Below are 25,251 nucleotides of genomic sequence, written 5' to 3'. Positions count from 1 at the left end.
AATGCCTTTTTTCTTTTTTGGTTTTCCGGATAAGGCAGGCATGTCCAAAGTCAGCCCCAGGGGGCCAATTGCGTCTCGTTTTCAAATTTACAGAGGCCCTCAGCCTCCATCATGAAATTAATAATAATGTGGCCTCCCAGCACAGTGCGATCAGGAATTGCGTAGCTGTAGCACATTAGTGAAAGGATCTGCCACTTGGTCTATACTGCTGCCGGTGTGCTGAAGGTGTTAGCAATAGACACGTACTGGAACATAGAGACGCGCTGTTTTTGCATACTTCTTTAGGGCTGAAGGTGTCAATAGATGTACTGACGTGCCAGTACAGTGAACTAAAGAAGTATGGCGTCACTATGTTCCAGTACGTGTCTATTGCTAACACCTTCAGCACACAGGCAGCAGTATAGACCAAGTGGCAGATCATTTCACTAATGTGCCCAAATATTACGGCTACGTTATTCCTTGTTTAAATGAGTTAAATGATGTTAATGGTTCAAAGAATGTCAGGCTGAATGGTCAGCCTCCACACATTTTCACCTCACCAAATCTGGCCCTCGTTGCAAAAAGTTTGGACACCCCTGGGATAAGGGATCTTTCTTAAATTTTGATCTCCATACCTTAGGTCTACTAAAATATAATTTAGACATTGCATAAACCCAATAAAGTTGATTTGCCTCCATTAAGGATTAATTATATCTTAGTTGGGATCCTCGGCCTAGGGTAGCAGATTTAAGTGGTGCCTAAAAAAAGCCACTTTAAGAAAATTTCCCCAAGTCTGCCATCAGACCCTTGTATTTAAATCCGGCAGTGTAGGATTATTTGATGTCTGCTAGGCAATTGGGCCTTTTCTCATCATTGGGTCCCTATGAGAACTGACGGAAATCACAAGCACCTGCACTGCAAGGCACCCATGCATGTGGACAATTACTCTGTTATTGTTAAAAAGTTTAAAAATAGTCTGTTGCCCAGAGCAGTAGAAAATAAAAATCTAATGTCCTAAAACTGATCTAATCTCAGCACAGACTTCCCGTGAAGCTGGATATCTTTCTAACCATCCATGAAAAAATATTGTGCATTTAGACAGGAGATAAGTATCTGAAAAGTGACAGGAATATAATTCTAAAGTTGTTATTATTACAGTATTATGTATAACATCTGCTTTTCTTTTTATCATTTCATCATTTCAGTGCTTCCTCAATAGAAGAAATATGGTTCAGATTGCATTTGTGATTTTTCCTTCAACTTTTTGGCGCTGACCTGGTCTAACTAGTTGAATGTTTGTTAAGGGAGCAATAGACATCTTTGTCTAGCATGGGTTCAAATAAGTACAGACTTTGTGTTGGATATACTTCACCCCGGTATTCTTTACCTACAGCTTTTGTTATTTCATGTGCTATTTCAAAGTACTTTGGGCGACTATTGAAAATGCATTGCCTCGTGTGCTTTAACGCAAGCGACTTTGCATTGTAGCCTATGGGAAAACACGCTGAGGCAGTTTGGGGAGATTGCCGCTCAGAAGACGAGGCGATTAGTCGCCAGGCGACAAAATCTCCCTGAATCTCCTCGAGTGGCTTTACCCTTAAAGGTACTCACTGGGGAGGTCTGAATTGTTAGTGTATAGATATATTTATTTATGTGCACTGGGGTTCATGTGGAGGGGTTGAACTTGATGGTCTTTTTTCAAGCCAACTTAATTATGTAATCAGCTCCAGCCTTTATATATGTATTATAATAAATGTATTGGCCCTTATTGACATTTAAAGGCCAAGTACCACTCAAAAGGCCAAATTTACTACAGGGCGAAGTGACTAACGCTGCGAAAATTCGCCAGTGTGATGTCATTTCAGTGCTTCGCCAATTTACTAGCGGGCGCAGACGTAACTTTGCTAGCGAAAGAGGCTTTACATTTTTTGGGGTAACCGGCTTCCCCCCTACATTGCCTAACATATGGCACATAAACTATACACTGGGCTCATGTGTAGGGCAATATAACAACTCTATTTTCTTCCCTAGGCTTGTGCAATGTAATATATTGAGTGTAACATATACATCCATTCAACTTTAACTTCCTGCCGTATGCAAATTAGCCAACGAGAGTGCAACTTCTCTCTGCTTGGCAAATTAATGGTAGCGCAACTTCGCCAGCATTTGGCGCCATGGACGCGACTGCGCATGTTAGTGAATTAGCGTTGTCTGAGTGAATTTTTGTTTGGCGAAGTGCTGCGCTGCCTGTGAAGCCGTCGCTGGCGAATTTGCGTCGCTTAGTAAATTTGCCCCAAATTGACAGTGTATGCTATAAAAATCATCTGTAGAGGCATTGGTGGAAGTATATGTATTTCTCTGTAGAGTTCCAGGTCTGAAATATATTTAATGCAGGATTCAATGTTATTAGCTAGGGATGTATGAAGTTGATTTTGGGCATATAATATGAAGTTGTGGTCCTCTCTGTTCTTTCTGGCTGCATATTACAGAGACTGCAACTGGATAAACAATTTGCTGTGCTTTGCTAATTTATACACTAGGGACTTGTCTGCCGATGCAGAAAATTGGTAATTTTATACAAGACAGACACAAAATCTCCAGAAATTACTGTAAGAAGAAAATATGTTAGCAAAATATTATTTCCAGAGGCTGCATGTGAATACATTTAGTTTGAATAATAAAGCAGATATTGTGAATACCTTCCTTATTGCCTTATTGTTATTGTGGGGTGGCTATATACCACATATATAATTTTTATTCACATGCACAGTTTGTTTCCTATTCTAGTCAAGTATTTGTTGCCCAGGAAATGTATAGTTCTGTGTGCAGGTGACATGTATCACCCACGCGGATATTATTCTCCCAGGTGACTAAAATGCCTTAAATTGCTCTTTGTATTATCCCTGTATGTCAGTTGCCTGCTAGCATGAGTGCACCAGCTTGTCAGCTGATTGCCAGCTTTCTTTGTGACAATTGGCTGACGAGCCAATGCACTCATGCTTGAAGTTGTCTGCTATACAAATGAATGGGGTGCGATCGTGAGCATTTTCCCTCTGCTCACAGAATAGCTGCAGCAACCAATCACTCAGAATTGCCCTTTGGGCATGGCACATGTAGCCCGAGCATACTGTAGCAAGGACAGTTAAGAGATAAACAAAGCTAGTCCAAGCCATATTTATATAATTAATCCATATTTTGGAACAGAAAGCCCTATAGAGACCACCTTTACAGGTTTACACAATTTACAGGGTCAATGACCCCCAATAATTTACAGGGTCGATGACCCCCCCTCCCAGGGCTGCTTCAGAAGGTGAGAAAAGACACTTGATACTTCAATATTAGAAAAACTGTCACACAGAAAATAGAAAGTCATTGTAAAAAGTAATTATTTCTGATGATCTATCTGAAAACAACTAGTTTTCTGAAGGTGAACCACCGCTTTAATAGGATAATGATAGCACAACAACTGTTGGGTGAGAGTATTTGGAATTTCGAATTTGGACTATTCCCTAGTCAAATTACACTAAAATAAACTCGAAATTCGAATTGAAAAATTCGAATTTTAAATTCAACCCTGGATAAGTCTGCCACTTAGGGGCCGATTCACTAACTTCGAGTGAAGGATTCGAAGTTAAAAAACTTCGAATTTTGAAGTGTTTTTTGGGCTACTTCGAAGTCGAAGGATTTTAATTCCCAGTCGAATATCGAGGGTTAATTAACCCTCGATATTCGACCCTTTGTGTGATACAAAATGGATAATTCTAAGCAACTTTTCAATTCTTCTTCATTATTTATTTTTTGTGATTTTTTTAAATTATTTGCATTCAAACTTTTTCTAGCTTTCAACTGGGGATCACTGACCCCCATCTAAAAAACAAATGTTCTGTAAGGCTACACATGTATTGTTGTTGCTTCTTTTTATTGCTCATCTTTCTATATAGATTCTCTACTATTCATATTCCAGTCTCTCATTCAAATCCGTGCATGGTTGTGAGGGAAATTTGGACCATAGCAACTGATTGCTGAAACTGCAAAGTGGAGAGCTGCTGAATAAAAAGCTTAACTCAAAAACCACAAATAATAAATATGAAAACCAATTGCAAATTGTCTCAGAATAACACTCTCTGCAGTCTACATCATACTCCAAAACCTTACATGTCAATGGATATAGGGCATATTTGCATGTGTTGTTACTGGCTTTCCTCTGCTTTTTTAATGGTCATGTATTAAGTCCCTTCATTGGGTTGCATTTGTGAAATCTGTAGTTTAAGGCATAGACAAGTGACAAGAATTCTGCAAAGCATGAAAGCTCCATTCTGCTGCTCCCAGCACACAGGAAGTCCTGTTTACTCCCACAAGTGAACAGTGATAAGTGCAACCACATCCTTGGGGAGAGCCGCAGATCCTCACAGATGCTTGAGGGGCCACTGAATACCAATTGTTCCCAAAGGGATCACAAACTCTGAGATTTCACTAATACATAACAGAGACAGCCAGTAAAAATTTCCACTACGCTGTTTCTTCTGTGAGGACATGGCTGTTTTAGCAAAAATATGCTCGTTCTGCACGCTCCATTGTTTGCATTTTGCACGTACTACAGAATAAAATGAAGACATATTCCACATGGAAACTCTTCCCCAGGGAAATTGTTTGTCCCCTTGGAAGAAGGGCTGTAACTACAGCTGTGAGTTGTTAATGGCGCAGAGGCCACAGTGTTGCTATTCCTGAGATACATTTGTATGGGAGGGAAGTGTATGCTATGGATGAGATGGAAACAGGTCAGGATATATGCCCAGGTCATTACATGTTCAAAGTAATCAGCTGTCTGACAGCAGCATGTGCATGTCTGCATCTACCCATCAGCAGATGAGTGTTGCTGGGAAGTTTCAAGCTGCTGGATGAAAAACTCTGTGTCTTCGATGATGCTTGCAGTCATGGCCCTTAAGGGGGAACTAAAGTCTAAAATAGAATAATGCTAGAAATGCTGTATTTTGTATACTAAATATAAACATCAACTTACTGCACCAGAAGCCTAATAAAACAAATGATTTATGCTTTCAAAGTTGGCTACAGGGGGTCACCATTTAGTAATTATGTTAAACATCTTTGCAAGACCAAGACTACACACATGATCAGTGTGGTCTGAGCTTCAGTTGGTTAAGCTTAGGGATCGTCATAAATTATCAAAACAGCACAAGTCAAATCATTTCTGCCATAGAAGCTGATACAGCTAGATTGATTAATAATCACAATATGCAGTCTGCACTAGGTCTATGGATACAAATCTCTACATAGTTTCCTGCTGCCCTACAGGGAAACAAACAAAGCTGCTCGACTTCTGGGAAGTAAGTAGGTCCGGACTGAGAAATAAAATAGGCCCTGGCATTTCAGGTGCACAGAGGCCCAATCAGCCCACATAGAGGCCCAAACAGCCCCCGCCAGCCCACTAAATACTGACTTTCTATGGGACCTTATAGCAGCCCCTCTGGCATTTGCCAGAACCCGCAGATTGCCAGTCCGGGCCTGGAAGTAAGGTGGGGGGCCTCCACCCTGCTGTTTGAAAGTATGATTGTTTCCCTTCAAAACAGTTAGGCAACATCTGAAGTCCCTTTTTGCAGCAGTCAGAGCAAGTAAAAAGAAGGGGGAATTTCATTGCATACAATCAGGTTTCTTACAAAAAAGTGCACATTTTTTAATTGAAGTATATTGGAGCTAGATTTCTTTTTCATTAAAGAAAGTAAAAATTGGATTTTATTTTTTTGCCGTTACATCCCCTTTAAAGGGGTTGTTCACCTTTGAGTTAACTTTTAGTATGATGTAGAGCGTTATATTCTGAGACAATTTGAAATTGGTTTTCATTTTTTATTATTTAAGGTTTTTGAGTTATTTACCTTTTTATTCAGCAGCTCTTCAATTTGCATTATACGCAATCTGGTAGCTAGGGACCAAATTACCCTAGCAACCATGCATTGATTTGAATAAGAGACTGGAATATGAATAGGGGAGGGCCTTACTAGAAAGATGAGAAATAAAAAGTAGCAATAACAATACATTTGTAGCCTTACAGAGCATTTGGTTTTTAGATGGGGTCAGCGACGCCGATTTGAAAGCTGGAAAGTGTCCGAAAGAAAAAAGCAAATAATTATAAAACTTTAAAAAATAATTAATGCAAACCAATGCAAAAGTTGTTTAACACTGACTTTTTTTATTAAATACTATACGTTTACTTAAAGGTGAACCACCCCTTTAAGTTGGTTTTCATTTTTTATTATATGTGGAGGCAGAAGAAGAAGGCAAATCGCTCAAAAAATATAAAAAAAATAAAAAGACCCATTAAAAAGTTGCTTAGAATTGGCCATTCTATAACATACTAAAAGTGAAATTAAAGGTGAACCACCCCCTTTAAATAGTATTTTGTATGTGAAATACATTCCTTACTGAATCTTCCCTCTGTGCCACAGTCACCTTTAAACACGGACCTGTACAAACCTTATTGATAGATTGATTAACATGGCTGGTGCATTTTGTTTTCTAAGGGTAGGGACACACTGGGCGATTTGGGGAGATTTAGTCGCCTGGCGACTAATCGCCGCGACTTTCCACGACCAATCTTCCCCGAATGCCTCCCCTCACTCTGCGCCTGGATAAAATGAAAAATCGCCTGCGCTAATCACACGCGGCGATTTGTTTTCCGAAGTCGCCCGAAGTTTCCTCGTGAGGCAACTTCGGGCGATTTCGGAAAACGAATCGCCGTAAAAACGACCAATCTTCCCCGAATGCCTCCCCTCGCTCTGCGCCTGGCTAAAATGAAAAATCGCTGGCGCTAATCACACACGGCGATTAGTTTTCCGAAGTCGCCCGAAGTTGCCTCACGAGGAAACTTCGGGCGACTTCAGAAAACGAATCGCTGCTTGTGATTAGCGCAGGCGATTTTTCATTTTAGCCAGGCGCAGAGCGAGGGGAGGCATTCGGGGAAGATTGGTCGTGGAAAGTCGCGGCGATTAGTCGCCAGGCGACTAAATCTCCCCAAATCGCCGAGTATGTCCCTACCCTTAAAGGAGCATTGTCTCAGTGAAGCACTTACTAATTGAAGTCCAAGGAGGAGGATGCCTAATATATTGGCACCCCCCAGTGAATCCTTATCCTTTAGGAACAGTAATTAAGCTGTGTATGAAGCAACAAGCAGGAAGTCATTAGACAATTAGAAAAACAAAGACAAGTCTAAGAAAACAGACACAGGAAAACAAGTTATTCTGATGCTTCCAGGACTTGTAATTGAAATGTGAGGAGTTGTATAATATTTATATAGCATACAATCATTATATACATATTAGGGATACACAAAATTAATTTGGTTCAGGACTCACCAAACCTGAGCTATGTTTATCAGGATTTGAATTCAGATGAATCCAAGAGTCTGGATGAACCTGAACCTGAACCCTGTATAACTGAAAAAGATCGTTGAGGCCAGGGGTACCCAAAGGCAGATCGGGATCTACCAGTAGACCTTTAGCTGGTGATCAGTAGATCTCAAGACACTGTCAATGAACATCTTGTCTAAATCACTCTTCTGTTTCATGCTTTTCATTCAGATATGTATGTTACATAAAAGAAATAGTTGTTTGTTATAGCAATATATATTTTCTTATAAGTCAATATTTAAGTAATATGTTCCATGGAACAGAATGCTAACAATGCTTTTATGGATGTAGCGCATAATGGCACAACATAAGTAAAACTAGACCTTGCATTAGTAATGTATGGACAACTTATGGTTTAGGCACAACTTATGGTTTTAGGCCTGTGCATCCGCTTTTCTGGTACAGAAGAAGGGCTTGGATTCCATAAGATATTCAGCCGAATCCATAACCTGGGATTTAATGAAACCCTGAATAGAAGGGTTCAGTGCATCCCTAATACATATATAATTTCCCTATGGGCTCCAGCAAGTCTCACAAAAATGCATGCATATAGTTCTACAGCTAACACATTATTAAACACACTACAAAATGCTTAGCTAAATAGTTTTTTGGTCCATTCACATTTACATAAATCGTTATTTATCACAAACAGCACCAGAACTGAAGTAAAGCATGTAACTGGTAGCACATCAATCTTGGGAAAGCATGTCAGCACATAGTTTGAATAAGTCAATACTAAGACAAACTAGGAGCTACAAATGAATGGACTGTGATAAGGAAGAGAAGAGCAGCTTGAACTACAATAACACTGACAGTATATAATTCAATCCAAAGAAGCCACATAAAGTGAAGTATCTCTAATTAAATAAACAGTGGAGAGCTGCTAAAACCTGAAGGAGGAACTACTTGAGAATGCTATAATATAAATCACTATTAAACGAACATCACGAAAGGTTCTGGAACCCCCACAGTTCAAATTCCAAAAGAGTGAAAGCACTGGCCTGGGTTACAAAAACATGTTGACAGAAATCTTTTATGTTCGCTAGACTTGCTACCTCTCCTAATTCATTCTATACAGAAAACAAGAACCTATTAGACTTAAGGGGGGATACATCTATTCTCTGTTGTTCAGCCTGCATATACTGTATTTATTTCCTAGAAAGCAGCTTCCGTAGCCTTTTAGAGATAGAAAATATGAGTGCTCTAAAGGAACGGACATTGGCAACAAATGTCTGAAGAAAAGTTGTCTACTCTAACCAAAGCTCAGTGGAAGCAATTTATGTCAGGTAATCATTATCTTTATACTTATATAGCACTGTAAGAATATACAGTCACATTCAACATTCAACAGCAGTCACATTCTAAACTGCCCCCACCAATACAGCCTTTTGCCAATCAGGGGCTCAGCCTGAAGGAGAGCAGATGAGGATCACAAGAACTGTAGTTCAGTCACAGCTGGAGTCCATTTAAATCTCTAGCCTAATGCACTGAAATACAACAAAAATAATACAAGTAGGTGTTTTTCCAACCTTGCAAGCATTTGAAATCCATTTATTCATTTTTCATTTTTTTTTTCATATGTCACAGAGAGGTGACACTAGGCCATTTGCTCACCATCCATATGAATGATGAGTATATTCAGAGTTATCCACTTCCCCGAATTACTTTCCATAAAACAAGCTCTGTAACACTGCGGGTTTATATATTTAAATGTCACAGTCCTTTTGAGTCTTTTATTCGGTTTGTGGTGTTAGTGCTTTGACTGCTTCTATTCCTTATTATTATTATTATTATTAATATTATTTTTAACATGTATTTATATAGCGCCAACATTTTGCGTAGTGCTGCAAAGTAAATGTGATTATACAACTAAATCACATGAATTATATACATAGAATATATGGAGTTACATTACAATCAATACCGGTACAAAAAGTGAGGAGGGCCCTATGCAGAAAGAGCTTGCGCTCTAAAGGGAAGGGAGTAATACACAAGGTGTGGGAGTGGGCAAGATCGAATTAAGCTGTTGAGAAATGTGGTACTGTATGTGGTGTTGCATTTGGTAGTTAAGCAGAGTGAGGGTAGGCTTCTCAAAAGAAGTGCGTTTTAAGAAATTTCTTGAAAGCAGAAAGGTTAGGAGAAAGTCGGACAGACCGTGGGAGAGTTCCAAAGGAGGGGTGCAGCCCTTGCAAAGTCTTGAATGCGAGCATGAGAGGAGGTAATGAGAGAAGAGTTTAGTAGCAGGTCAGTAGAGGAGCGTAGTAAGCGGTTGGGTGAGTATATAGAGATGAGTTCAGAGATGTAGGGAGGGGCAGAGTTATGAAGTGCTTTGAATGTCAGGGTCATTAATTTGAATTTAGTTCTGAGAGGTAACAGAAGCCAGTGCAGGGATTGACAGAATGGCGAGGCAGAGGAGGAGTGGTTGCTGAGGTGTATGAGCCTCGCAGCAGTGTTCTTTATGGACTGGAGAGGTGACCGTCTCTGGAGGGGAAGGCCAATTAAAAGAGAGTTACAGTAGTCTAGATGTGATATAAAGAGAGAGTGGATAAGAATTTTGGCAGCATCTTGGGTGATAAATGATCGTATTTTGGATATGTTCCTTAGGTGGAAGTGACGTGATTTAATAAGTGACTGGATATGAGAAGTGAATGACAGGGTAGAATCTAGGATAACCCCAAGGCACCGGGCCTGGGGAGAGGGGGTGATAGTGGAATTGTTAGCTATGATGGATACTTCTGGGATGTTACTGGTGTTATTTGGAGGAAAGAGAACCATTTCAATTTTAGAGAGGTTTAATTTAAGGTAGTGTTGCGACATCCAGGTAGAGATAGCGGACAGGCAGGAGGAGACGCGAGTTAGGGGTTTTGGGTTGAGATCAGGAGATGAGAGATAGATCTGTTGATTAATTTGCAGAGGGAGGAAGTATAGAGGGAGAATAATAAGGGTCCCAGGGTCATTATAATGTTTTTAATGATTTATATAAAATTATATATAATTCACAGTTTCCCGTTCTACAGTTGATATTAGGTTAGTTCTATTCATGCTACTGAGTATAAAAGGAAAAGGGAACATTTGTTTATAAACACTTTCTGCAGAGGAGTGATCAGATTTTATAACTTGACAAATCCTTTCACTCATACAGTGTCCTTTTCGGAGGTCTCAGCTGACTATCCCAGGAGTGGAACATAACACCAATAGAACTTACCCTGAACAGATTTAACGCTTAAAGCATTTTTATGAGTTACATTATTTCAGTTTTGTTCATCACCAGTCCTTGGCCATATATATAATATACTCTGTATTGCTGTTTCTTTGTTTTTATGAGATGAAAGAAGCACTAGTCTCTGGGGAGTCATTGATAGCTAATTTATAGCAAACCTCAATTATTATTACAGAGTTTATGACACTTTTGGGACAGTTCAGTTTGGTTTGAAACAGCACTACATGATTTTTTATTGGCAAGAAAAATAATTTTCAAGTCAATTTGCTTTTATACATTTGTGCAGGTTTAATATCCATTTTTTTCAGTCCTAATGTTACATGAAAAATGCCCATACCTCCTAGAATAAGGAATGCCATTGCAAAGTGCAATGAAATATTCAAGTCTCCATGTTTTCGCAGATAGGGGCAGGTTTATCAAAGTTTGAAATTAGAGTTCACCACAGTAAAAATACATCACTTTTATTCACTCTAATGGGATTTTTAGAGGCTTATCTATCAAATGGATAAGATAGATAAGACTCTAAAAATCCAATTAGAGTGAATGAGAGTGATGTAACTTTCACCTATTAATAAATACTCTTTTAAAAATCCCATATGAATGGAGAGTGGTGGAATTTAACTGTGGTGATCTCACAGTTTGATAAAACTTTTCCTTTGATCACCCTGGTGCTTGCACACCACACTAGAATCCCAGGCCCGGACTGGCAATCTGTGGGTTCTGGCAAATGCCAGAGGGGCTGCTTTAAGGTGCCATAGAAAGTCATTATTTGGTGGGCTGGTGGGGGCTGTTTGGGCTGATAGGGCCTCTGTGTACCTGAAATGCCTGAAGGCCTATTTTGATTCTCAGTCCAGATCTGTAGAGACCTGTGGTTTCCCAAATATTACAGACTGTTTTCATGAGCAAGGTGGATGCAGCAAGGACAAACTAGCAGGGTGCATATAACTTAGACTTAGAATGGATGTTTTTTTTGTGGAATTGATTGGGAGGAAGAAGTAGAAGAAGGCACATGAAGTACAAGTCTAGGAACACTATAGAGTGGATTATTTTCCCATCAACACGCTGGCAGAGCAAAGATCTATGGGCAAGAAATACAGAGAGGAGGGATATATTAAATCCACAACCTTTATAACAAATTTGCAAATAATATAGATGTAGCACTCAGTTGCATATGTGCCAATTGTTAAATCGGTAAGATAGTAACCCTATTTACAGGACAAGATAACACAATTAATACAAATTTCCCATATTAAAGCCCTTCAAACATTTCAAGTAGTTTTTCCAACATTCTGCAACGCAGGACTGCACATGCTGCCATAACACAGGCCAATGATGGCGTCGCTGATAATACACTGTAATGTTGAAGTGCCTATAGAAACATTGTCATGATAATCCAATATGGCAGCACATTAGTTTCTGCTATATGAAATGTTCCAATGCATATTTATGAAGTAAAATTGAGTGTAGCTCACCATATGGCTAAACAGCATGGACTATAAATGTCTTACCATACTATTCTTGAAATGTAACAGTGTTCCTCCTATTGTAGCAAGTGCGTCCTTGGCAAGTGAGAGCCCCTGCAGTGGTATGTGGCGGAGAAGACCTCCCGCAGTTTCCCATACTGCAGCAGGAGTTTTCTTAACACTGCTTACAGCAGAAAGATAAACACCTTGAAGATTCTGTGTCACCGTTACAAGAAGGCTTTGTGGTTCCTTGGGCTGAAAAAAAGAGTGAATACAATTGCATTACCTTTCATGTATTATTGCATTAATGATTTTCAACTTTGACCTAATCTTAAACTGGCCAAAGATGCCAAGATCAGATTGAATAAATCCTCGATTCGTAAATTTTTCGGAGCGTGTGTGGAGTGTCATGCCGATCGGTCGTTCAGTCGATCAGACAGGTTAGAAAATTTCTGTCGGCTGCTAATAATATCTCTGCATGTATTGCCGATCTGATGATCTTCATTGGGAGACTGTCACTAGCTTTTGTTGGACATAAACTATCTTATGCTTGCTGTAGGGGCAGAACATCGGCTGATCTGTTCTTTTTCTACTTTATTTGATCTGAAAGGTTAGTGGCAGGTCGGGAGATGGGGAAGTCGGATCCTCGAACGATCGGATCTTTGCATCTATGGCCAGCTTAAGGACAGTTTGGGCCAGCCCAAGATGCTTGTTGACTACTAAGACATTGACAAACCTACCATGTTCAAGTATTTTTTTCCCTGCAGTGATGCCATTTTGCTTTTAATGGGGATCACCACCCACAATCTTTTACTTGCAGTTCTAAGCAACTTTCCAGTATGCATTGGTTGAATTTTTATCTGGGGTTCTGGGGTTTTGTGAGTCTCCTATATGGTAGGAGAAATCAAAGGGTCTCTTCCAAGTCTGTCAGTTTGTTTCTCTACATCGATTCAGAAGTAATGAAACAGTAGAACAACCAGAAAGATCAACATTGGTTTAAAACTACTACTGACATTGGTCATTTATGTGACTTTAAAGGTTGCTTAGATTGACAATTTGTTTCATTAAGCTATAAGCAGTTTTGGGGTTGAGATGTCCTTTAATGACATAATCTGCCATCCATGGAGAGCCTTGCCTATATACTATACTATTCCTTGTCATACCACCCCGTTACATCTTTAGATTCTATCGTTTCATACTTTCTCACCAGGTTTTCCTGTAAAAATACTTTAACCAGCTTGTTCATGTTTTTGCAGTCACCCGTGCTGTCCATAAAAACTAGAAGCCCATAACACTGACTGTAAATGATCAATTAACTTGTTGTTTAGTGCATCAGTGCAGTCTGTTGCTGTACAGATGTAATATGTATCTGCTTTTTTTTGTAGCTGTGGGCCTGTATATCTCTTTACATCTGTGCTAATGTTTATGTCTGTGTCTCTGGCTTAGTTTATCTTTGGGTACATGTGACTTGGCTGACAGCCTAAATGTACTTTTTGAATGTCTCTACTGTATATTGATAATGTTGAGCATTTATCAAAAAGTATGTTATAAGGGGAAGTATATAAATACAAGAATATATGCAGGGGGGGGGTTTGCTGGTTGTATCTGCCAGTATGGTACAATACCACTGTAACCCCAAGAATTTAAAAATTGACAGCTAGAAATAAATTATTTCCACTGCAGAAGGATTTGGGTCTCAACTTGTATTTAATACTCAAATTGTTATGTTTTGGTGTTTTATCTGTTTGCCATCTTCTGTTTTATAATGAGTGACAACTACCATACCGTGCCTTGTTAGAGCACATGGCTACAACTTATTAATAGTTTTTGGAGAAAGTGAATTTTTGTGCCACTATTTTCAAGGAAATGGTAAAATATGTGATTAGGTTCCCTATACCTTTACCTTTGAATGCAGAAGAGATAGGTGGAGTACAGTCACTTCCCTTTGAAAAGCTCATTGGCAGAGAGTTATGAAGAGTTAGGGAAGCTTAGCTTCCCATAAGAGGTAAACCATTATGCCTATATATTACATACATTCTCCATTATTATTATTATTATTAACATGTATTTATATAGCGCCAACAAATATAACATATCCTTTCTCTAGCCTTCTATTGGTAGCCACCCAAACAGAAATTTTACGAGCTGCCCATGAAAAAGCTGGGAATATTGTTATTGTTTTCAGAATAGCCAGCTGATTCATGCATTAACTCATGATTATTATTCATAAAGAAAGAGTAGCCTCCCATGGCCAGATTATTTTGAAAAATGATAGAATGTTTTGCGAAGCCAATACTTTTGAAAGCACCCTTTTCCAGAAGCTGAAGTAATCTTGATTAATTAGAAAAAAAGCAGTTTGAAAGTGTTTTTTTAAAATTCACTTTTTTTTAAGTAACTTTTACTACTGTCTGTGACTGCCAGCCTCCATTTAAGAACTGAAAGGCCTCTACTGTGAAACCAAGGGCTCACCAATCTATAAGAAAGAGAAAGGGACAATTCAAAAAGGACGTGATTCTGCATGTGAATGTAATTATACTTCGGAATTTGTTAGAAATATTTGAATGGCACACACGCAGAATTGTTTTCCCCATTTAGTTGTCATATTAAAAAATAAATATTGTAAATAAAACATTCACAGCTAAAATTATCTCTATTGTTTCAGTGGCCGTCCAACTGCATGCCAAATGGTTAGTAGTGGCCTTCCTGTTGGTTTTCATGGCCCAAAAACTGACCTTATGTAACATAATTATTTTAATTTAATGACCTATGTGTGGGATGTCAGATAACTGGCACAGTATACAAAAAGTTAGACCCCAATACATTCTAGCCGGCGGGAGGCAGTTCGGGGAGATAAGTTGTCCAAGATTAAAAGGATATTTATTCAGCCATGGGCCCCAGATTTTGTAAAATTTGGTAGGGTCTCCTCTTTTGATATACACTAAGGGCATATTTATTATACTGTGTAATAAAACGTCAGGACAATACACTACACATCAGCAGGCTTTGCCATGTAAAAAACAGCATTTTTACATGCAATATTTTACTCAACTTTTTACACAGCATAATAAAAATGCCCCTTATTGTTCTATTCTAATTAATTTAAAAAAAATAGTCTAATCATTAAAAAAACAGCTTATCACAACAGATTATCACAATCATATATTTATACACAACTCTTTAAATTGAATTATAACAAACAATAACAATGGGATCAGAAGCCCCTGCTCACAAGACCTTACAATCCAATTGTATGTATGATATATCTTGTATTATTGCTATCAAATAGATGTTCTTTTGAAAGTAGACCTAATATATATTATATATTTTAGATCACGCAGGGACATGGTTATATTCAGGCATCTCCTTGTGCCACATTTGTACAATGAAACAAAAGAAGAGGAAAAAAATGACACAAGCCTTTCTTGTAAAACATCTGAAATTCATTAAGTCAGTAAAGGACTGCCAACCACAGGAAGTAAATCTGAAAGCGCAGATAACTGCATCAGACATAAACCAAGCTTTTCTTCCCCCCCTAAAGAATTTTTTCCTCTGTTTGTGAAAACAAATATGTCATAAATCTTGTACAGACTGGATCTATTTATGAGCAGCAGAGGAGGGACATAAAAGACAGCAGGGAAATAGATTAAAAATAACTTTCAAGTCATAAATTCATGTTAAATCAATTGCTATTGTATGGGGAACAATGCCTAATAACCCTAAGAAGGCTTTTGAGAAAAGCATTAAAAATTAGCACAACAGGGAAGACTAAATGCACATGCTGAGTAAAGGACATTTTAAAGGGGTTTCTTATATGGGCTGTAAGAGATATAATAGCTCATTGCCAGTGGAATAAGTAAGAATATGTTCCATCGAATTATTTAACCTTTGTAACATTGAGTGCCTCTCAGTTTATCAGAGTATTTGTCATTCCACTTCTAAAACTATCATCCCTTAGGCAAAAGAAGTTTGGGACATTGAGCATGATTATATTTGTCGTCTTCAGGTAGGTTAGCTGTCAGGTCAGCACCCTCTCCCCCTTCCTTTTGCACTCTGTTCAGCTTCAATTCTCCTTTTTTAAGAGGTAAACCTTTCATACTCAGGAGGTATTGGGATTGAGGCATAGTTAGAAATACCTCACCTCTTGACTTTACAGTATCCCATAAGAAAAACATGGAACCACAGAAAGTTTTACAGTGGGTTGCTGGTACTGTATATCTAGCAAAAGAAACCTCTGAAAATCTCAACATTACGAGGCACATTTACTTAGCTCGAATGAAGGAATAGAAGAAAAAATACTTCGAATTTCGAACGTTTTTTTGGGCTACTTCGACAATCGAATTGGCTACTTCGACTACGACTTCGACTTTCATTTGAACGATACGAACTAAAAATCCTTTGACTATTCGACCATTCGATAGTCAAAGTACTGTCTCTTTAAAAAAAACTTCGACCCCCTACTTCGCCAAGTAAAACCTACCGAACCTCAATGTTAGCCTATGGGGAAGGTCCCCATAGGCTTTCTAAGCTTTTTTTGATCGAAGGAATTTCGTTCGATCGATGGATTAAAATCCTTCGAAATGTTCGATTTGTTCGAACGAATAGCGCTAAATTCTTCGACTTCGATATTCAAAGTCGAAGGATTTAACTTCAACAGTTGAATATCGTTATTTGACCCTAAGTAAATCTGCCCCTACATGTGCTGCAAAGCGAATGCTTAGAATCATAATAACAACATCTTGCAAACTTAGCAATTGGCCTTTGTTTGCACAAACATGACAACATGATGACATCACAACCTAAATTCAAGAGAGTGAAGCAGCACATAATCAGCAAGAAAAAGACAATTGTTACAAGAAAGCCTAAGGTATCGATGGTCCATTCATTCTCACTCTTACAGATATCAGATTCCAAGAGAGAGATCACCTCCATTGTCGTGCCTACATAACCCTCTAATATTGGTGCTATATCTTCAAAAGAATAATATTGCACATAAAAACAAGTATTTTAAATTAATGAAAATATCATGTACTGTTGCCCTGCACTGGTAAAACTGATCTGATTGCTTCAGAAACACTATAGTTCATATAAACAAGCTGCTGAGTAGTAATGGTGGAAATTGAAAAAAGGCTATATGATACATGATAAATAATGGATAACAGATAACATTATGTTCTACAGAGCTTATCTGCTATCTGCTGTGTATCTTAAACCTTTTCTACTTTGAATGGCTGCCGCCATTGCTACAAAGCAGCTTATTTATATAAACAGTAGGAGTGTTTCTGAAGCAAACACAGCAGTTTTACTAGTGCAGGGCAACACTGCATTATATTTTTATTACTTTAAAACAATTTCATTTTTTGATGACACTGGTCCTTTAAGTACATAAAATATGAATGACATGCAATTAGGAAATTTGTATGTATGTATATTTTTATTTGTATAGCTCTCCTTAAGGGCAAAGCACTTAACAGCAAAAAAGAATGAATAGAACAAACACTGCCCCTTATAAATATACCACTGGCAGAAGCACTGGCAATGCTTTAATGATAGGGCAAATGCACTTCTCTGCTCTACATTTTGTGCAGAGATTTGCTGCACTTCATCAAAGTGCAGGGAAGTGTGAAAGTCTGCAAAATACATAACATTTTGTACTGTTCCATGCACCTGGTGAATAAGCCCGAAATGGTGTTGATCCCTTGTAATTATTTTCTTTGGTTCAAATTCCTGCCGCAGATAACCCATATGGTCATGTTATCTTTGCATACAACAAGGGTTTAGACAGATGGGCAACATATTATTTAAAGCCAATTCCATATTATTTAAAGCCAATTCTTTTCTTTTTTTAAAAAAAGCTTCTTGGGTTCACATCATTCCATAGTCCAATATACTCAGCCCCTAACCCTTATGTTATATAAATCTCAAAACTTTGACTGACAGTCACTCTACTATAATTGTATAAGTATCCAGACTGAAAAAAAAATCATTCACCTTATGATAAGCTGTAGGGTGTCATATATTGATGGAAGGGATCTCATATGTTGATATGATTCCAGATATGATTCTAGACAGTTAACTCAAATGAGAACTGAGGACATTTCTGGGAGATGGTACACATTGCTGGTGTCTGTCAATGTTAGTTCTAAGAACCTAAATGAGAACTAAACCCTTAAAATGAATACAACTTGAAATGCCATATTTTATGCATTAAACTTATTGAACCAGCCTAAAGGTTGTCATAGGAGTTTTTGTTAAATGAAAACTATACCCCCAAAATGAACACTTAAGCAACATATAGTTTATTTCAAATTAAGTGGCATATTAAAAAATCTTACCAAACTGGTATATATATATATTTAAGTAAATATTGGCCTATTACATCTTTTCCCTTTACCCACCATTTCATGATGGTCTGTGTGCTGCCTCAGAGATCACCTGACCAGAAATACTACAACTCTACGGGGCCGATTCATCAAGCTCGAGTGAAGGATTCGAAGTAAAAAAACTTCGAATTTCGTAGTGTTTTTTGGGCTACTTCGACCATCGAATGGGCTACTTCGACCTTCGACTACGACTACGACTTCGAATCGAAGGATTCGAACTAAAAATCGTTCGACTATTCGACCATTCGATAGTCGAAGTACTGCCTCTTTAAAAAAAAACTTCGACCCCCTACTTCGGCAGCTAAAAGCTACCGAAGTCAATGTTAGCCTATGGGGAAGGTCCCCATAGGCTTGCCTAAGTTTTTTTGATCGAAGGATATTCCTTCGATCGTTGGATTTAAATCCTTCGAATCGTTCGATTCGAAGGATTTAATCGTTCGATCGAAGGAATAATCCTTCGATCGTTCAATCGTAGCATTTGCCCTTAATCCTTCGACTTCGATATTCGAAGTCGAAGGATTTTAGTTCCTAGTCGAATATCGAGGGTTAATTAACCCTCAATATTCGACCCTTGATGAATCGGCCCCTACATGTAACAGGAAGAAGTGTGGAAGCAAAAGACAGAACTCTGGCTGTTAATTGGCTCATGTGATCTAACATGTATAGTTTGTTTGTGTGCACTGTGAATCCTACAATCCTAGGGGGCAGCCTTTATTTTTCAAAATGGCAATTTTATATTTATAATTAACGGCACATACAACTTAAAAAGTATATTATTATGAAAATGGTTTATTTACATGAAGAAGGGTTTTATTTATGAGCTGTTTTATGCAATATCTTTTTATAGAGACCTACATTGTTTGGGGGTATAGTTTTCCTTTAATACTTTCAGTGACACTCACATGCTCAGTGGGCTCTGAGCAGCTACTGAGAAGTTAAGCTTAAGGGTTGTCGCAAATCATCAAGCAGAAAATTAGGTTTTTATGTAATATAAGCTGATGCTACAAGGCTAATTATTAAATGTTGATGCTAATTGTGCTGGTTTCTCAGCTGCCATGTGCCAATAATTATTAACTAACCAGCCTTGGCCTTATATTGTGACATTTATATTCTATGTGTACTGTATATTGTGAGTGGGCCCCTAAGATCAGTAAGTGACAGCAGCACAGAGCGTCGGACTGGGCCGGCGGGACACCGGGAAAAAACCCGGTGGGCCCCAGCCCTCATGGGCCCCACCGGCCCAGACCCGTTAGACATAGGCGGCACTACTGTCCTCCCCCGCCTGATCGTGCAAGGAAGGTGCGATACACACAAGGCACACAGGTATGTGCCGGCAGGTATGCGTAGCTAGTGCAGTTGCTGGAGCTTTGTGCAGTGTGGCAGCTAGTGCCGGGCAGTCCTCCCCTCCACCCGCCCGAGGAATGCGCAATACACAAGAAGCAGGTATGCAACGGCAGGGGTGGAGGGAGCCCAGTGACTGGGGTAGGGGGGCCCTGCCACTGAGGGGGGGGGGAGTGGCGGGGGCCCTTCTACTGTGGGCGTTGGCGGTGGGGCCCTGGTGTGTCAGTCCCGGTGGGCTCTGACCCCCCAGTCTGACCCTGGCAGGACAGAGCATGTGCAGTGAATCAGCAGAAGAGAAGATGGGGAGCAACTGGAACATCTTTGGAGACACAGAACTTTACTGCTAAAGGGCTTTGTTTACCTTGGGCTGATAAAGAAGCCCAAAACATAAAGTACAACATGACTGCCCTACTTCTCTGGTTAAGCTTTAGTTCTCTTTTAAAACAACATTGTTGTTGATAGTAATTTTGTCAACAGCATTTCAACAATATTGCCAAAATGTCTTAACATGTAGTTAATTATTGATGTTCTCCCCGTTCATTTTACCCTAAAGTAGTTCCGAAATAATGAGATTCATAAGGTCTGAGCTGGCAATGTAGTGTGGAATGTCAAAGATTTTTATATACATGGCAATTAAACAGTCAAAGACAAAGTTGTGTCAGAGTTGTATTAGAATTAAAACACCTCTGTTAAAAAGTTTTACATGGGAAAATTGGGAAACTTCCACCAATTTTACTACTTTGACAGTTTCTAATTGGATGTCTAAGCCTCAGGAGACCCCACGTTGCAATTTGCTGGACAAGTTTTTTCTTTTATAAAATGAGGTATAAAAGCAGCTAATTTCAGCCAAGATTTGCCAGGAATTCACAATCCTATTGTGTTGAAAGTCTTCAGCTCATAATCTTTTCTAAGCAACTTCAGCTAAACAGACTTCAAACGGGATCATTAGCAGATCTCTAACACACCAGAAATATTGTCCTGTAAACATAGCAACATTAAAAATCTTGAGCATTCTCAGGCTTCATTTAATAAGTTGCTGCTTTCCTAGGGAAAACATTTCACTGTAATTTCATCTGTATGATTTATAGTGTACAATATGTTACGGGAAAGAACACCAAGGCATCTGACTTGTACCACCTCTGTTAGTGGGAACTATTTGATATTTTAATAAGAACATTATATTCGATATTGTACGTCGATGGTGCTGTGAACTGTAAAATTATCTAGACAACTATTGCTTGCGGATTCTGCACTAACTAGGAAATTTACTTTTTTTTACCGTTTATAGTATTTTAATACATCTATTTTTGATTACATATAGTCAGTATTTCTGTGATCTTAAATACAGAAGATAAGTAACAACTAAGAAGATACTGGTCAAGAACCAATTTTAATTGTATTTGTGCTGATCCTACTCCCTAGTTCTAGTCATATGGGCAATGACATACAGAATGATTCCATTTGCTCAATTCCCAATTTTCTATTTTAATTCTAAGGTTGTCTGAGTCCAGAATAAGGATGCAATTTGCTCAAGCACCTCTAATTAAATTCTACATATAGGAGGCAAGTAAAGTATTGTCAGAAGATACAGTGGCTGTTTTGGTGGGACAGCAGTATAAAGAACTTAGTGATGGTCATACACAATGTATAAATTCATGATTTTTCTGTCAGATAAATAATTGTTATTATCCCATAGTTTTCCTGGTTAAGAAGCCTCTAAAAAGATTTAGCTGTTTAGTCCAGTTATTGTAGTTATGCCACTGATGTACAAGAAGCAAAAGACCAAAATAATTTACAGCATGAAAAAACAGGATCACATGTGTGAGAAATTAGAAATTAAATGGGAACTATTGCAAAAATGAAAATTTAATATAAGCTTTAGCATACTGAAATAAGAAACTTTGTAAATACAATCAATTAAATAGTCTACATAATTTCTGAAAATAATCAAGTTTATGTTCACTATCCCTCGCTCAGCATCTGTTTCTCATCTTTCTCTCTTCATGCAGCAGTTGGATGTCAGAGTTATTGATAGTTAGATCCAATATATCTTATAGAGGGGCTTGCTTTCCTAGCAGATGAATTAGAGCTCACTCAAATAACTGATTCCAGTAAAACAAAATCTAACAAAATAACTGACTTTTGCTCAAATCCTGCATGTAGAGAGACATGATGTCTGGTGATTGTAATAGATAGAGCTTTAATACGTCTTCTAGGCAAAAGGCACCCCCTATAAGATATATTGGACTTAACTGTCAATGATTATCTGACACCCAACTCCTACATGAAGACAGAATGAAGAGAAACAGATGCTGAGAGAAGGATAGTGAAGATAAACTTGATTATTTCAGAAACACTACAGAATTTTTAATTGATTGTATTTAGAAAGTTTCTTACTTCAGTATGCTGAAGCTTATATTCAAATTTTTATTTTCAAGATAGTTCCCCTTTAAGTAAAAAACAAGGGTATTCTAGAAATATACAGACGATTGTGGCAATACAATGAAATAACGAGAAGATTTAGTGGCCCAAAGTAAAATATTTTCCTAGCCTGCCTGACAATGGGTAAAACAAATTGTTTCAGACAAAAATATTGAAATTGTGCACCCTTTTCCCAGCAGTTGTCTATGGTCTGCAGTGTTCCAGGCCCCAACTTTACTCTTCTGCTTTATATGCCCTTTAAATTGTAATCCTATAAGTTTATGTGTATCCAAAAAAATACAAAATAAATATACTAATAATAATAGTAATGCATCCTCAAGACCATTAATCAATTTTCAAAAATAGCATATTGGAAACAAGACACTGTTCTATTTCACTGCTTTCTCTGTGTATTTTTTCCTTTTGATCTTTGCCCTTTGAATATAAGAGCTTTCCACAAAAATGTACTTTTCCTTTCATCTCTGCTATTACTCATTTTAAATTTAGATCTAGATAAAACTGAAATGGCTTCTCAGAACAATCTATTTTTTGTTGCAGCTTTTGGTTCTTTCTTGGATTTGGCAGTTGGCTGGTTTATGCCCTGAAGAGGACACAATAACAAACATTAGTACCAGTTAATTCCAGCTCAGCACTTTTAGAATAATGCAGCTGTTTATTCCTGTTTATTCTATTGGTAACGATAATAATGAAAGGGAAAAACAAGCTTGAAGAACTTATATATGCAACAAGAATTAATTAAGTAGTCTTCCTCAAACCAAGACCTTTGGATTGTGTCTGGAGTACAAATATATAGTGTCAAATATTGATCTTACTTGATATACAGTATGTATCAGGGTTGGTTTAAAGGGTTCTATTAAAAACAGTAATGCCCATTATATATTAAATAGCAGAACAAGTCTATTGTAGCAACTTAGAGAAAAGGAAACATGGAATGTTAATAAACTTAGATGCAGACAAGGCCTTTGATAGAATATCACACACACACCTACATATATTCAACCTATATAAAAACCTATATTCTACACCCAACACATTTCTGACAGTCAACAACTCCAACTGAAACAGGTTCATAGTTAAAAGATACAATCGTCAAGCATGCGCATTATCGCCCCTTTGAATTAACATAGCTATTGACCCACTAATAAAAAACATACTCAAAACCCACATCTAAAAGGTCAAACAAACTTAAAGGGATACTGTCATGGGAAAACGTTTCTTTCAAAATGCATCAGTTAACAGTGCTGCTTCAGCAGACTTCTGCACTGAGATCTGTTTTTCAAAGAGCAAACTGATTTTAAATATTGGAACTAGACATATGGTAAGTTTCACAGGTGCCCCCAGTCATGTGACTTTTGCTCTGATAAACTTCAGTCACTGTTCACTGCTTGGAGTGATATCACCATCCTCTCTCCCCCCCCCACCCCCCATCAGCAGAACAATGGGAAGGTAACCAGATAACAGCTGCCTGGTACATACTTTTTATGAACAGCACTCAGTAGTAAAAACCAATGTCCCCATTCAGTTACACTGAGTAGGAGAAAAAATAGCCTGTCAGAAACCAGTTCCATAGTGCAGCACTGGCTCTTTCTGAAAGCACATGACCAGGCAAAAAATCATGCTGAAAAAGGCAGAATCCTGTCCGAATTCCAAACCAAATCCTGGATTCGGTGCATCCCTACATTTTAGTATACAGTATATCATGGCACAACTTAAAGGAATTGTTCAGTATAAAAATAAAAACTGGGTAAATAGATAGGCTGTGCAAAATAAAACATGTTTCTAATATAGTTAGTTAGCCAAAAATGTAATGTATAAAGGCTGGAGTGATTTAATGTATAACAAGTCAGTCACAACTCTACTTCCTGCTTTTCAGCTCTCTTGGTTTACACTGACTGGTTACCCTGGCTACCAGGCAGTAACCAATCAGAGACTTGAGGGGGGGCCACATGGGTCATATCTGTTTCTTTTGAATCTGAGCTGAATGCTGAGGATTAATTACAAACTCACTGAACAGAAATGTACCATGTGGCTCCCCTTCAAGTCGCTGACTAACTCAGAGTTATAGAGCTGAAAAGCAGGAAGTTGGATTCCGGCTGTTTTATTAGACATCCAGTCACTCCAGTCTTTATACATTACATTTTTGGCTAACTAACTATATTAGAAACATTTTTTATTTTGCACAGCCTATCTATTTACCCAGTTTTTATTTTCACACTGAACTATTCCTTTAAAAGCCACCAAAAAACATAGCAGTAAGAACAGACCCTTAAATTATCATTTTATGGTAGATTTTTATAGAGGCCTTTCTTTTTTTCGGAAAGTATCTTTTTATTTTGTTTAAACAGGGAAGGGAGGGGAGGGTATAAGGTATTGGGAGTGTACAACAAATTTAAAAAAAAAAGTAAAATACACATTACAGTCTGCCTCAATTTCTCAGTCAAGCATCATTTAAATTGGCATTTTATAGTACAAAGTTATCCTATCACATTTCAGGAGGCTTCACCGGGGGTTTGAAGGTGGGGATATGGGGTTCATGTTCTGGGTGTGCTTCCAGCCAGGGGACCATATTTTCCCAAATTGATTGGGGCATCCTCTCTCTTCATATGGCAATTTTATGTTTACCAGACTCTTATTTATTAGAGACAGACAGCGTTGCATTGTGGGGGGTTGAGAGGACATCCACTTCATTACCACTGATTTCTTAGTGTAGAACAGGATAGTTCTAACAGAGATTCTAGTTCTGACTTGAGGGAGTAAACCCTCCACCATGCCCAGCAGGCACACTTCTGGTGAATATGCCCTAGGGAATGGCAGGTGCTCTCGCAGATGGCCTATTACTTCGGACCAGAACCAGGAGATCAGAGGGCACTCCCAGACAATGTAGTAAAAGGTGGCATCAAGTTGTTGGCATTTGGGGCATCTAGCTTCAGGAGATCTACCAAATTTTTAAGTTTAACTGGTGTGATATATAACTGATGGGTGAACTTGAACTGAACGAGGCGGTC

The 25,251-nt window shown here is 38.3% G+C and overlaps 1 protein-coding gene across 1 annotated transcript in view; it reads right to left on the bottom strand.

Moving 5' to 3' along the window:
• The window catches only part of plin1.L (perilipin 1 L homeolog), a 45,724-nt gene that overhangs the window by 2,271 nt on the left and 18,202 nt on the right, over positions 1-25,251 (bottom strand). The window contains exon 8 of the mRNA XM_018253210.2: positions 12,129-12,338. Within this exon, the coding sequence (XP_018108699.2) occupies positions 12,129-12,338 (210 nt within the window). The remainder of the gene's footprint in view (positions 1-12,128; positions 12,339-25,251) is intronic.

The sequence above is a fragment of the Xenopus laevis genome, chromosome 3L (assembly GCF_017654675.1).
Source record: "Xenopus laevis strain J_2021 chromosome 3L, Xenopus_laevis_v10.1, whole genome shotgun sequence".
Taxonomy (NCBI): Eukaryota; Metazoa; Chordata; class Amphibia; order Anura; family Pipidae; genus Xenopus; species Xenopus laevis.
This window is presented reverse-complemented; position numbering and strand designations above follow the sequence as displayed.